The sequence below is a fragment of the Felis catus genome, chromosome X (assembly GCF_018350175.1).
Source record: "Felis catus isolate Fca126 chromosome X, F.catus_Fca126_mat1.0, whole genome shotgun sequence".
Classification (NCBI taxonomy): Eukaryota; Metazoa; Chordata; class Mammalia; order Carnivora; family Felidae; genus Felis; species Felis catus.
Window position 1 is genome coordinate 36,742,501 of NC_058386.1, and position 14,433 is coordinate 36,756,933.

The following is a 14,433-nucleotide window of genomic DNA, read 5'->3' on the forward strand; positions in this document are numbered from 1 at the left end:
GAAACAGAGACAGAAAGTAGAAAGCTCAGAATGAATAGGAAAAAGCTCATGTAAAGGAAGAACTAGAAAAAGATTACAGATCTTCCTCAATATACAATGGGGTTATGTCCTTATAAACCCATCATAAGTTGAAAATATCATTAAGTTGAGAGGTGCCTGGGTTGACTTGGTCGGATGGGCGCTCAACTTCAGCTCAGGTCATGATCTCACGGTTCGTGGGTTCGCGCCGGGCTCTGTGATGACAGCTTGGAGCCCAGATCCTGCTTCAGATTTTGTGCCTCCCTCTCTCTCTGCCCCTCCCCCACTCACACTTTGTCTGTCTCTGTCTCTCTCAAAAATAAACATTAAAAGAAAAGAATATATCATAAGTTGAAAATGGCATTTAATACACCTAATCTCCCAAATCCCATAGTTTAGCCTAGCCTACTTTAAACATGCTCAGAATGCTTACGTTAGCCTCTAGTTGGGCAAACTCATCTATCACAAAGCATATTTTATAACAATGTGCTAAATATCTCATGTAATTTATTGAATACTATATCCAAAGCGAAAAAGAGAATGCTTGCATGGGTATACAATGGTTGTAAGCGTATCGGTTGTTGAGTCTCGAGACAGTATGGCCAACCAGGAGCTGCAGCTCACCCCCACTGCCGGCAACACTGCTGGCGCCACATATCGCTTGCCTGGGAAAAGATCAAAATTTGAAGTGCGGTTTCTGCTGAACACACATGGTTTTTGCACCACTGCAAAGCCGAAAAATCTGAAGTTGAACCACTGTAAGTTGGGGACCGTATGTGCACTGAAATCTGGTCATAGTAGGGCCACCAGGGCACTGAAGATGAAAACAGGGTTAGTATTTTGAAGTGGGAGGCTTAGGTGTGGAAAGGTTGCTAGTATAATATAAAAAGATTTATGCTAGATTTAGTGAAATAGAATGCTAATAGATAAACACCTATTTAAGTCATAAAAAAAATTCTGCCAAAATATATTTGCATAGCCACGCTTACTGAAGCTTTATTCACAACAGCCAAGAGGTGGAAGCAACTCAAATGTCCACTGACAGATGCATGGATAAAGAAAATGCGAGAGATACACACATGCAATGGAACATTACTCAGCTTGAGAAAGAAGGCGGTCCTGTCACATGCTATGACATGGGGGAACCTCGAGAATATTATGCTAAACGAAAAAAGCCAGTCATAAAAGAATGAAATACAGTATCATTTCACTCAAATGAATGATCTATATTAGTGAAAATCATATAAAATAGAAAAGTAATTGCCAAGGGCAGGGAAAGGGAATTAGTATTTAGTGATGACAGAGTTTCAGTTTTGCATGATGAAAAGTTCCAGAGATCTGCTGCACAACAATATAAATATACTTAACAGTATTGGATTATATGTTTAAAAATTGTTAAGATAGCAAGTTTAATATTACACTTTTTTTTTTTTTAACCGCACACACATGAAATTCCTGCCCGACCAACACAGTAATCTTCTTCCTTCTCAGGAGTTCTAAGGGGGAAGTAAAAGCTACAAAATATTTTCATTCTAGAATTTAAAAATATTCTGTCCCATGTGTCATAACAAAGCAAAAGCTCTGGAGAATACGGGTTCAGAAGCGTGTAAGTACCCAGATATAATTAGAATGTTAGATAAAGCCCAGTGAGTTAAATGTTATTTAGCATAAGTAAAGCTGCACGGTGACAATTATGGGGAGGATAAAAACTAATCTTTCGTTTCAGATGACTACAAAAAAAGGGAAATGCCATGAAACTGCAAGGCCAGCAGTTACAGAGATAGACAGATAGTCATTAAATATTGGATTGGGACCAAAACAAAAACTGCAGAATTCCTTCATTATTTTCTGTAGAAGATAAGAGATATGTCAATTTACTTGGGAGAGTCTGTCACAGTGATAAAAAGGGGAGAATACGATCCCAAATCTCATCTCGTCCAAAATTGTAAGACTGTTTTAGAAAATAAATCCAAGATCTTCAGGGTATGCATGAAAATACACTAAAATAATGTACAGGTCAAATAAAAGTTGAAAAAAACCCTCAAAACTTAAAAAAAAAGAATAAAATAATTCGTTACTGATGTTAGGAGAATTCAATACGGGAACGCCATTTTCTGTGAATAGCTTAATTTCTAAAGTGAATCCCGAAAGAAACAGCAAATGCAATGCATATTATGCATCACTTCTTAGGAAAAACAGAAAATGTGTATTTCTGCTTAGAATTCATAAAACTTCTTTATCTGGGGAGGATAAGGGAAAACTTCCTACAACTGCCAAGGTGAAAGGTATGCACAGAAAAAATCTTCTAAAGGAATGTTGACTGACCTTAAACATGAAGTTGCTGCGTGCTGGTGGGCTGATTTTTTTTTTTTCCTTTGTTAACATTTCTACAAGGACTCCAGAGGGGTATCATATCGAAAAAAGAAAGAAAAGGGGTGGTGGTGGGGGGGAAACAGCCTGATTACCACATGCAAATATATAAAAAGACAACCTCAACCAAGTGAACCACCACCGGATGGAGAACCCAGCTGACACATAAAGAAGAGTCTCTGTGTTTAGGGAAGCTTGGGGCTCTGCTCCTTTACTGCAAGAGAGCCTGAACTGTGAGTACTCCTTAATTTCAGTTATAGAAATGATCCATTATTTCAGTTAAAATTTGATTCTCTGAATACTAAAAGTGAAAGCGGCTTCGTGGTGACTAGGACCACTTTGCTTTCTGGAGCCCTGGGTAAGGTGCTCGAATGAGACCTCTGCCTTGGTTTGACTTAAAATGAGGCTGTCTTCTTAGTTACTTGAAGTACTTGAGGACACTGCAGGGACTGAAGCTCATCTATCAATGCGGTCACACTGCTTTACACTGTCTTTTGCATTCTGCCATAAAGACCTGCAGAGCCACTTGAGTTGACTGAAAGTTATTTTCATAAGCAACCAATTTTATTTCCAATGTGGAAGAAGCGATCTATCACTTATTAATGTTATGGTTATGCTGACTCCCTAGTTTCAACGGTTGTACTTTACTGTTAAATTTATAGCAAAATCGAATGTACTACTAATTGTATTATTTCCTAAGCAACATGCTTTTGATTTTTATTCTGTATGCAGCAATTAGTGCAATTTTTTGAAGCATGGCCTGAGGGATCCGGTCACTATCAAGTCAAACTACAAACAGTGAAAGGTTGCTACTATTGCCAAATAGGTATGTATTTTAACAGAGCGATGTGATGTTTTCACAAACGTACCCAGAATGCATTTAAAAAGCTTTTGCTCGGATTGCCTGGCTGGCTCAGTCACAAGAGCATGCAACTCTTCATCTCAGGTTTGTGAGTTCGAGATCCATGTTGGGTGTAGAGATTACTTAAATAAATGCAAACTTAAAAAGAAAAGAAAAAGCTTTTGCTTATTCGAGGCCACTGCGGAATCCATAGGGTGCTGCCCTCCAGTACAGAAGCTCCTACGTGAGCCAGATGAAGACTATCAGAAGGGGGTGGTGGTACCGGCTACAAATGCAGCACTAACACAGCATGGCAAGCTTCAGGATTTGCCAAGTAACAACACTTAAAAAACCTTTACCATCTACTATCAGGAAACCATTGTGACTTCAATATAGCACAGGAGTTTCAATGCCCACTGGGAAATTAGTCCACTATGTGAACACAGTGGTCTGTTTCTTGTCCTCACTGGCCATTCTTATCAAATAAGTAGTTTTTAATACATCAACAGATGGCCTTAAGAATAGTGAGTGACGGACACATTGAAAGGAGGCAAACATCAGCCATTAAGTGTAAAACAGAATCTAATTTGTTAATTTGTTAATAGATGACTAGACACTAGCCATCTAATACATGGTTCTAAATGATGGCTACTATTACTATTTAAACAAATGCATTGCTTTTGCTTTCTCTCTTGTTTTTTTTTTTTTAATGTTTATTTATTTTTGAGAGACAGAGAGCGCAAGCGGGGGAGGGGCAGAGAGACAGACAGACAGACAGACACAGAATCTGAAGCAGGCTCCAGGCTCCAAGCTGTCAGCACAGAGCCCAACATGGGGCTCAAACTCACAAGCCATGAGATGATAACCTGAGCCAAAGTCAAACGCTCAACCAACTGAGCCACCTAGGTGCCCCATTTATTTTCTCTTTTTTTAAAAAATGTTTATTTATTTTGAGAGACAGCAAGAGCATGCATGCATGCATGAGGAGGGGCAGAGAGAGAAAGAGAGAAAATCCCAAGCAGGCCCCCCCACTGTCATCACAGAGCCCAGACGTGGAGCTCAATTCCATGAACTGTGAGATCATGACCTGAGTTGAAATCAAGAGCTGGACTCTCAATCAACTGAGCCATCCAGGCTCCCCTTACTTTATTTTCTTTAGGCTTGAAAATAAAGCAAAACCAGAAAGGTTTTTGTGCTAAGAGCTTTCTAGAAACATCCTGATTATGGCTTTCAGGCCTAGAAGTAAGTTTGAAACTAAACATTCTGATGAATGATTTGTGATTCTGTAAACTCTAGACTTCTTTACTTACTCTAATGGACAGGGCAAATGAAAAGATTAATACCTTTTTCCAAAAAAGTAAAGCTAGAAGGTATAGCCTCTTCTTAAAATTGCTAATGTGAGGGGCACCTGGCTGGCTCAGTCAGTAGAACATGTGACTTTTGATCTTGGGGTTGTGAGTTCAAGCCCCACCCTGGGTATAAAGATTACTTAAAAAAATAAAATCTTTAAGGGGTGTCTGGCTGCTCAGTCGGTGGAACATAAGACTCTTGATCTTGGGGTTGTGACTTTGAGCCCCACAATGGGTGTAGTGATTACTTAAAAAAAAAAAAACTTAAAAAAATTGCCAACGTGGATAATGTTGAAGGAATCATGTCTAAATACTGCTGACAGAACTCAGAATTAAAAAAGAAAATGCTGTTCATATGTGATCAGGAGGAGTGAGGTTTAGGGATCATGGACCCTAAAAGGTAGGCAGATCTGAGTCCCAGCTTGGGTACTGCCATTTAAAGAATTGTGTGGTCATGGGTAAAGTTCACAACCTCTTGATTTCTCATTGTCTCTTTTGTAATACCTACAAAAATCACAAGTTTAATATAAGGATTATGTACATGAATATAAATGTGCTTAATACACTGCCTGGTACACAGCAACTGCTAAATAAATATTAGTTAATGGGTCAGCCATCTAGCTCAAGGGTTCAATTCTCGATGCACATTAGAATCCCCTGAGGAGCTTTTAAAGGAAACCATTGCCTGGAGCCCATTCCAGATCAATTAAATCAGAAGATCTGGGGCTGGAGCCAGGCAGTGGTATCTTTAAAAAGCCCTCAAAGGGGTTCTAATATGCAGCTCAGGATTGAGAGCCACTGACAGTCTCTTCTATATCTCCAGGGTAAGGTGCCTACTTCCTTCAGCTCGCTATGACATAATTTGGGCTTTTCTCCCCATGTGGTCTGTGGCAGTTTCTAAGTGTGATGTTAGGATGAAATGGCTGTATTCCAGTTCAGGACTAGTAGTGACAACCTTCAGGTTAGTGGTGACAAGCTCCACTTAAGACATTCCATATCTGTGAATTCAACCAAAGAAGGGGGTTAGTTTTTGCTGTAGGCGCAACCCAGCAACCTCGGTCAAATGCAATTTTCTTAATGCAGTCAAAGCTCTTCCTGTACTTGAACAGCTGATTTTGCTGTTCACATGTAGAACTCCACCTGCTTTTCTACTAAATTCCCTCTTTCATTCAGCAATATTTATTGTGCTAAGCACTTGCTACACAGAGGCAAACAAACAAACAAAAAAAGACTTGGTTCCCAATCCTAATGGAGTTTAAGATCTGGCATGGAAGAAGGGAAAAAAAAAAAAAAAAAAAGAACTACTTACAGATGAGTTTTTACAGGCATTTTGGCTATCTGAGTTCTTAAAGTCATGTCACTTGCCATCAAATTCCCTTTCATCAGTGGCCATGGGAGGTTTCTACCCAAGCTGCAGCAAGCTTCCCACCTAACCATACAATGCAAATTCCTCCTTCAGGCACCCTTTTCCTCTTCCTGGTAATCTAGATTGCATTATCAGCTTCCATTCTTCCTAGATTGCCCTTTCCTTTTAGAATTTCTGGGGCGCCTGGGTGGCACAGTCGGTTAAGCGGCCGACTTCAGCCAGGTCACAATCTCGCGGTCTGTGAGTTCGAGCCCCGCGTCGGGCTCTGGGCTGATGGCTCAGAGCCTGGAGCCTGTTTCCGATTCTGTGTCTCCCTCTCTCTCTGCCCCTCCCCCGTTCATGCTCTGTCTCTCTCTGTCCCAAAAATAAAAAATAAACGTTGAAAAAAAAAATTAGAATTTCTGATCACCAGATACATGCATGTAAGTTTCTATAAACTTTGCTGAAATTGGTTCCTGCAGTTGAGACACAGGACAGACTAGACTGGGTCCGCCTGCCTCCCTCCCTCCACTGACCTGAACTATAGAGACAGGCTCTTACCAGAGATAGATTACATAACTTCCTCTTCACCAGCCAGTTCTTCTTCCCTGGAATCAATTTTCCCTCTTTAGCAAAATTTTAAACTGGAATTTTACCCTCGACTATATGGTTTCTTCTTGATCAAATTATAGGTGGAATATTAAGAAAGGCTAAGTTCTTCCAAATGTATTTCTCTGCGTACCATGTCACATCCAGAAGTTATTTTCATTCAATTCCACTTTACAATATAGCATTCAGAATTTGAATGTGCATGCCTACAAAAATGTTTCCTGAGAGCAGGATCTTGGACTTGTTCACTTTTGGTTTCCATGCAGTACTTAGCCATGTATGAAATATTTACTAAAATGAGATTAGTCCAAAGGTGTTTTTATATATATAAATTTTAGAGAGAGAGAGAGTGTGTGAATGGGGGAGAGTGGTGGGGGTGGGGGAGAGAGAATGCATGTGCATGAGCAGGGGAGAGGGGCACAGGGAGAGAGAATCTTAAGCAGGCTCCATGCTCAGCTCAGAGCCTGATGCAGAGCTTGATCCCATGACCCTAGGACCATGACCTGAGCTGAGATCAAGAGTTGGAGGTTCAAACAACTGAGCCACTCAGGCATCCTCCAAAGGTGGTTTTTAAAATTTTTTTTTTATTTTTTAAATGTTTATTTATTTTTGAGAGAGAGAGAGAGAGAGAGAGAGAGAGAGAGAGAGAGAGAGAGAGAGAAAGAAAGAAAGAAAGAAAGACACAGAATCCGAAGCAGGCTCCAGGCTCCCAGCTGTCAGCACAGAGCCTGACACAGGGCTTGAACTCACAAACTCAGTTCGTGACCTGAGCCGAAGTTGGATATTCAACTGACTGAGCGAGACACTCAGGCACCCAGGTGTTTTGTTTTTTTTAAAACTAATTTTCATTGAGTACTTTTATGTGCCCGGGGTTAAGTTCTTCATACACATTGTGCATTTCTACAGATGAGAAACCCGAAGCTTAGAAAAGATGAATTGGTGTGACCAAGGTCACAGAGTTAGTCAGGTCTGATTTTGGTAACCTTGCTCGGAATGTCTTTGTGTTACACCTGCTAAGATGCTGCTGTAGAGAAATGGGGCAGTCACTCTGAGACCTCCTGGGACCCTGTCTTCATGTCTTCTAGCTCCTTATGATGGCCTCTCAGACTGAGGGCTTCATTGCACTCAATGCTCAGGAAGGAGCCAAGAATAGGTGGCGCCGCTAACATTCTCTGCTGCGGCAAACAAGTGGAATTCACACACACTCTTATAAGGTTCGAGCGACAGTTGCAAATGATGTGACCTGGGGCATAGTAAGCTGCAGTTAGTTGTTTCAGAATCTTGGAATGCACATCGTGCTTCCCATCTGTACTATCACTCTATGCTTCCGGGTCAGGAGACTGTCTGTCTCAACTAACTGGCAGCCTTTGCCACCCGGCTTGGTTTTGTTTGGCTACCTTGTTACAAGAGTCTGTCTGAGGGAGCAGGTGTTCTGCTCTCTTGGGTCTGCATAGCTCGCAGGCAAATGATTTTAATACGCCCAACTTGGTCTTAGCTTGAAAAGGAAGAAATTTAGGACTCTTTCTTCTATTCCCCCCCCGGGATGGAAGACTGCCACAGTTTATGTCATATGCTGTGTGGCAATCCTTGCCCAAATGAACGGATACCAGACACAAGGGAAGGAGTCAAGGCAGGGAGCTGGGCAGGGGTCAGCAGTGGGCCCAGCTCACTCATGGCTGTAACTACCTTTCGGGAAATGGACCCTTATCTTTGAACAATATGAGCTGTCATTTCTCCATACGTCTGTCTCTATTCCCATAACAAACTCCATACGGCAAGTTAAATAAAACAAACCTTGAACATATACCACAGCCATAGGAAAGGTTAGAGCAGGACATTCCCTAAGACTCTAGTACACTTACTGCTTGAGTTGTGGTACCATGCTGCTGCTACATACATAGTGCAGATACTCAAAGTTTCTCCCATCTGAAAATATATCGCTTATTATTTGTGCTTAAAGAAACTTGTTAAAATGGCAAATAACTCAATGCTGCTTTCCCTTGTAGGAAAATTCTGAAGATACCAAAGCTACACACAAGGAACACGTCATTTAGCACCTTCACTTTTTGATCCCTACACCAGACAATGAGAAGTCACGCCGTAACAATGCCAACCACTTCGGCCTACAGCTGGCCTTGGTCCTCTCAGGGAGTGAACTTTACAGCTAATCACAGCATCCCAACGCCACACACCATGTCAGGAACATCAGATACTGACTGTGTCATGGATGAGAAACTGCTCTCTAGCATGTTAACAGTATCCTTCTCTGTTATTTTCATCGTGGGACTGGTTGGAAACATAATCGCCCTCTATGTATTTCTGGGTATCCACCGCAAGAGAAACTCCATTCAGATTTACCTACTGAATGTAGCCATTGCAGATCTCTTACTGATCTTCTGCCTGCCTTTCCGCATAATGTATCACATTAACCAGAACAAGTGGACACTCAATATGATCCTTTGCAGGGCTGTGGGAACACTATTTTATATGAACATGTACATTAGCATTATTTTGCTTGGATTCATCAGTTTGGATCGCTACATAAAAATCAATCGGTCTATACAACAACGGAAGGCAGTAACAACCAAACAAAGTATTTATGTTTGCTGTATAGTATGGACAGTTGCTCTTGCTGGATTTCTAGCTATGATTATATTAGCCCCTAAGAAAGAAGGCCATGATTCCAATAATTCCACAATGTGCTTCCATTATAGAGACAGGACGAATGCCAAGGGAGAAGCAATTTTTAACCTCACTCTTGTGGTAATGTTCTGGCTAATTTTCTTACTAATAATCCTTTCATATATTAAGATCGGCAAGAATCTACTGAGGATTTCTAAAAGGAGGTCCAAATTTCCCAACTCTGGTAAATATGCCACCACAGCTCGGAATTCCTTTATTGTACTCATCATTTTTACTATATGTTTTGTTCCGTATCATGCCTTCCGATTTGTCTATATTTATTCACAGCTAAACAATCCACCTTGCTATTGGAAGGAAATCGTTCACAAAACCAACGAGATCATGCTGGTCTTCTCGTCTTTCAATAGTTGCTTAGACCCAGTCATGTATTTCCTGATGTCTAGTAACATCCGCAAAATAATGTGCCAGCTTCTTTCTAGACGCTTTCAAGGGGAAGCGAGCAGAAGTGAAAGCACGTCAGAATTTAAACCAGGGTACTCCCTGCATGATACATCTGCTGCAGCTAAAATTCAGTCTCCTTCTTAAATCACTTGAAGTAAACACATTAAAAAGAATGAGAAAATACAACATCTTAATACTTTGAAGAACTAAAACCTATGAAACAAAGCTCTAGCATTTGCAAAGCTCAGATCTGCTCAAAGCTTGTTGCATATTTGTGATATTTCATTTGCTTAGTTGTAAAATATTTCAAGGGCAAGAGAAGCTTATACTCATCACTAGATTTTAAATCTGTATGTAAAATCTTTTCAAAACATGTTGTTAACACTCTTAACATAGATTATAGAGTTAAGTGAAATTTATAGTTTTAACAAGAGAATAATTAAACTATCATACTTTCTCAAGTCACTAAAGTAGTTACTCAAAATTAAGCACTTAATATTAGAGTGTGTTTCAAAGGTAAATGATTTGGAGACACATGGATGGCTCAGTCGGTTAAACGTCTGGTCACGATTTATTTTGAGAGAGAGACAGAGTGCACAAGTGGGGAAGGGGGGAGGAAGAGAATCCCCCCTTCCCCACTTGTGCACTCTGTCTCTCTCTCTCTCTCTCTCTCTCAAAATAAATAAAGTTTTTTTTTAAAAGATAAATGATTTGAGGACCAACAACATGTCAGAAAATATGTTCTTTGTCATTTAAAAAGCCTGTATAATTTGCTAGTGTATTCATTTATGCCTGAACCTCCATAATAGATGACATAATAAAATTCTACTTAAAAATTAAAAACATTTATTATCTATCACTGCTTAGATAAAATAGAATTTAAATACTGTACAATAAAATCAAAGAACAGATAAGCTAAGAATTTGATAGCCTAGCAATAGGACTTAAACCCCCACCTTCCTTAAAGCAGATTTATGAATGACTCTGCCATCTTGGACCACACTTTACTGGAGTAAAATTGAAGATATGCACACCTTATGATCCATCAAGTCTGCTACTAGGTATACATTGGACAGAACGACTCAAGCATGTTCACAAAAAAACGTACATCATCATGCTCAGTGAACTACTAGTTCATAACATCAAAAGCTTGGAAACGACCTAAGTTGAGTATGCATCAGCAAAGGAATGGAGAAATACACTGTGGCTTGTTCACAAAAGGAAGTATTACCCAGTGCTTCAAGGAACTACACCTGCATGCATCAACATGGAGAATCAACAAAAAACAACGTTGAATAAAAAACACCCTCCCCAGACCCCAAGTGCAAAAAGGGTATATACCATGTGAAATCATTTATGTAAAACACAAAAACACATAAAATACCACATTATTTATGGATCTATAGATACGTAACAACAAAATGTGCATAATATACACAACATAACACACCAACCTAAGGTTAATGGTTGCAGCTGGAGAGATTTGAAGCCAACATGGCAAAATGTTAATGTCTGTTAAGCCTCTGTGATAGTACTTGGGTATCTGTCATATTATTTTTGGCATATTGCTGAGTGTTTGAAATATTTTATAAGAAAACAAAATTATAGATTAAAGGAAGCAAGTTCTGAAATTTTTGTGTATGCTCAAAACTAACTGGAGACTAAGCTCCAAGAGAAAGGGGTCTTATTTATCAAAAGGGCTCCTGGGAGATTAGTGTGTTGCAAGGCACACTGAGAGGTATCTGCTGAATAAATGAATGAGTGGATGAATGAGACAAGGAGGGAGGGAAGGGGTGCTTAACAGAATTGAAAATGTGGGTGTATTTCGTTTTTTTCTTGTTTGGTGTATCTGGATATAACTGCACAGAGCATCATACAATTGGAATCAGGAGATGTCATTAAAGGAAGCATTCTTAAAAGTTTGTCCAGCATGTGTTCAGTTTTTTTGGTCACACATAGAATCAGAATGCTATTGAGTAAATATGTAAAAGCCTGTTATGACAAACTCCAAAGATCCATTCATAAGTTTGTCACAGAGTATGAGAATTTCTTATAGTTAGAATAATTCTTCAAACTTCAGGTGGGCCGCTCGTTGAGAAATCAGTATTAAAGAGTATGAAGAATTTTGTTAGGGTTGAATTTAAATAAAAAAAAAACCACTTTTTTAAATTTTTATTCATTTTTTGAGAGAAAGAGACACAACGTGTGAGTGGGGAAGAGGCAGAGACAGAGGGAGACACAGAATCCAAAGCAGGCTCCCGGCTCTGAGCTGTCAGCAGAGCCCGACACAGGGCTCGAACTCACAAACCGTGAGATCATGACCTGAGCTGAAGTTGGATGCTCAACCAACTGAGCCACCCAGGTGCCCGAATAGAATTTTTTTTTTTAATGTTATTTGAGAGAGAGAGAGAGAGAGAGAGAGAGAGAGAGAGAGAGAGGGGAAGGGGGAGGGAGAGGGGAGATACAGAAACAGAAGCAGGCTCTAGGCTCCAAGCTGTCAGCACAGAGGCCGAAGTGGGGCTTGAACTCACAAACCATGAGATCATGACTTGAGCTGAAGTTGGATGCTTAACTTACTGAGCCACCCAGGTGCCGGCCTCATGGGTTGAATAAGTTTTAATGGGATTTGCCTTGTATACAATTAGTGCACAGCCATATTTCGGTAAGTACACACAACTGATTGAATAAAGAACAGGTCAAAGTGGAATTATATTTAAGAAACAAGAAACATTTGAGAAAATTGAAATTTGCAGAAAAATTAGCCCAGAAAAAACTTGTATTACTTGGCTCTGACATTATTAGCAAATACCACCAAACTGAAATTCAGCATTTCTGTTTGTATGGTTTTAAAATATGACAGTATGAATTTCCCCTCATGTTCTCAAAGTTAAAAAAATTTTCTTTTACATTACTAGTAAGCATTTTATACCCCTTCATGCCTCTATTGTAAACATACAGTTTGGATGCTTAAATCACATTACTATTAGTTTTATGAACATTAAAAGAAATATAAATACACTCATAGTTCTAGAAGCTGTCTCATTATTTATATTAAATGAGATGATCCCTATACAAAGTCCTGTACAATGGCATTCTTAAAAAAAATGGAAAATTACAACACTGAATTAATTTGTGGTATAATTTTCAGTAAAATAAATTTTGATAAAAGTCAATCTGTGCATAAGCTTATAACAGATTTTGTTTATTGATAGAAGTTTCACTAATAATATGCCTTATAGTAAACTGAATCCTGAGAATGTTTGTAAATTTTTAGAAAACCGTGCTACTGGCTTACCAAATTTAAGGCTATTTATTATATATAATCTTTTATTTCTTACTGAGCATTAGTGTTTGCAAGCAGGAAGCACTTGTCCCTACCTCCCCCAACCCAAGGTTTAGCTCTAGAAGCATACAGAAAAAGGAAATTCTGAGGTATATACATATCCTCACCTTGCAAAAGATATTCAGAACAAGTTTCTAAATAGCATCTCACATATGCAAAACTAAACAAGGGCAAACTTAACTGCCTGGCTGCCACACTGAGGCCTAAATGCTGAGTGTTGCTATTCATTTTGGAAAAGTATTCCGTGCAGAGCTGGATTTGATGATGGTTGAATTTCTAAGATCAGGTCAACAGAAAAAGGAAATTTTGTTCAAGTACAGAAGGCTTTATTTTCAACTTCTTTTAAAATGGATTCTTCAGTCCTGCTGATATAAAAGTAGAACTAAGATAATTACAACTCTGTGAAGCAAAGCCTTACTGAAAGTTACCCGCAAGAGCAAAACAACATGAAATCGAGTTCTCTCCAAAGGCAACCTGGATTTTGCAGAAACATGTTAACAGGCTATTTTTTAGGTTTTTGAAATATGAATGGAAACTTATTTGGCCAGATATTAAAATGCATTCATGTCGTTCACTAAGAAGAGCACTGTGCAGCAGGTCCAAGGGTACGCTTATCAGTGGAACAGAATCCACATCTCTAAGCAGACCCTTGATGATACAGGAGTAGATTATATGACATAATTAATGGCTCTCACAAGAGAAGGGGCAGGGATAATCAGAGGGCGGCCAAAGATTCTGGTATTCAAGATGCGCTAGAATCGTCCAAAGTGGGGTTAAGAGGATTTCTGAAAAGCTTCCTGAGTGACTGTGATACACTTTCCTCCCTCAGGGAGAACCACTGCAAATAAAGGAAACATCACGAAGGGCACAGGGGAAGGAAGGAATGGGTTAATAAATAGTGCTGTGCTTATTTAAAATCAAAAGTCAGTTTACAGCCTCGCCTCATTCCACACCAAAAACTGTAAGTGGATTAGACTGTCAGATGTAAATAATGAAATCAATAAAAGACTTAAAAATATGTAAGTGACTAACTCATCTGTGGATGGGAAAGAACCTTCTATTAACAAAATGAGAAATAACTATAGGGAAAATGCACACTTACTATTTTTTTGATCAAACCCCACAAACTAATATAAAAGCAAAAGCACAAAGTGGGAGAAATACTCACAACAGATGATGACATCTACTTAGGAGAGCCTCTTATGTCAGGCACCAACAGACAACATAACTTGCAAAGAAACTTCTATTTTTGATCAGAAGAAAGCATTCAAAACTCAGAATGTACCCTGAACGATCAACTGAGATAGAAACGAAGGCACACTCTCACGTTGGATGATGCAATGCCTTTTTTCATGGCTACATGGCCCAGTTGAGAACACACACCAGTAAATGGCTGTTGCAGTGCCTCAATGCAGTCTGGTTTGCAGATGAAGATATGAGGGGGCTGGCTGGCTGGTGGTAACAACAGATTCAG

General features: G+C 39.5%; 2 protein-coding genes across 17 annotated transcripts in view; one reads left to right on the forward strand and one right to left on the reverse strand.

Annotated features, from left to right (window-relative positions):
- Positions 1-14,433, reverse strand: part of CASK (calcium/calmodulin dependent serine protein kinase) — a 357,176-nt gene that overhangs the window by 143,700 nt on the left and 199,043 nt on the right. The window lies entirely within an intron of this gene.
- GPR34 (G protein-coupled receptor 34) lies at positions 2,484-10,224 on the forward strand. 2 transcript variants are annotated; one of them, XM_045051023.1, is made up of 4 exons: positions 2,484-2,621; positions 3,121-3,214; positions 8,539-9,398; positions 9,503-9,643. In XM_045051023.1, the coding sequence occupies exons 3-4, from the start codon at positions 8,618-8,620 to the stop codon at positions 9,580-9,582; spliced, it is 861 nt and encodes a 286-aa protein (XP_044906958.1). In that variant the 5' UTR covers positions 2,484-2,621; positions 3,121-3,214; positions 8,539-8,617; the 3' UTR covers positions 9,583-9,643. The 2 variants fall into 2 exon arrangements, with proteins under 2 accessions (XP_044906958.1, XP_006943721.2); XM_006943659.4 differs by having other exon boundaries at positions 2,486-2,621; positions 8,539-10,224.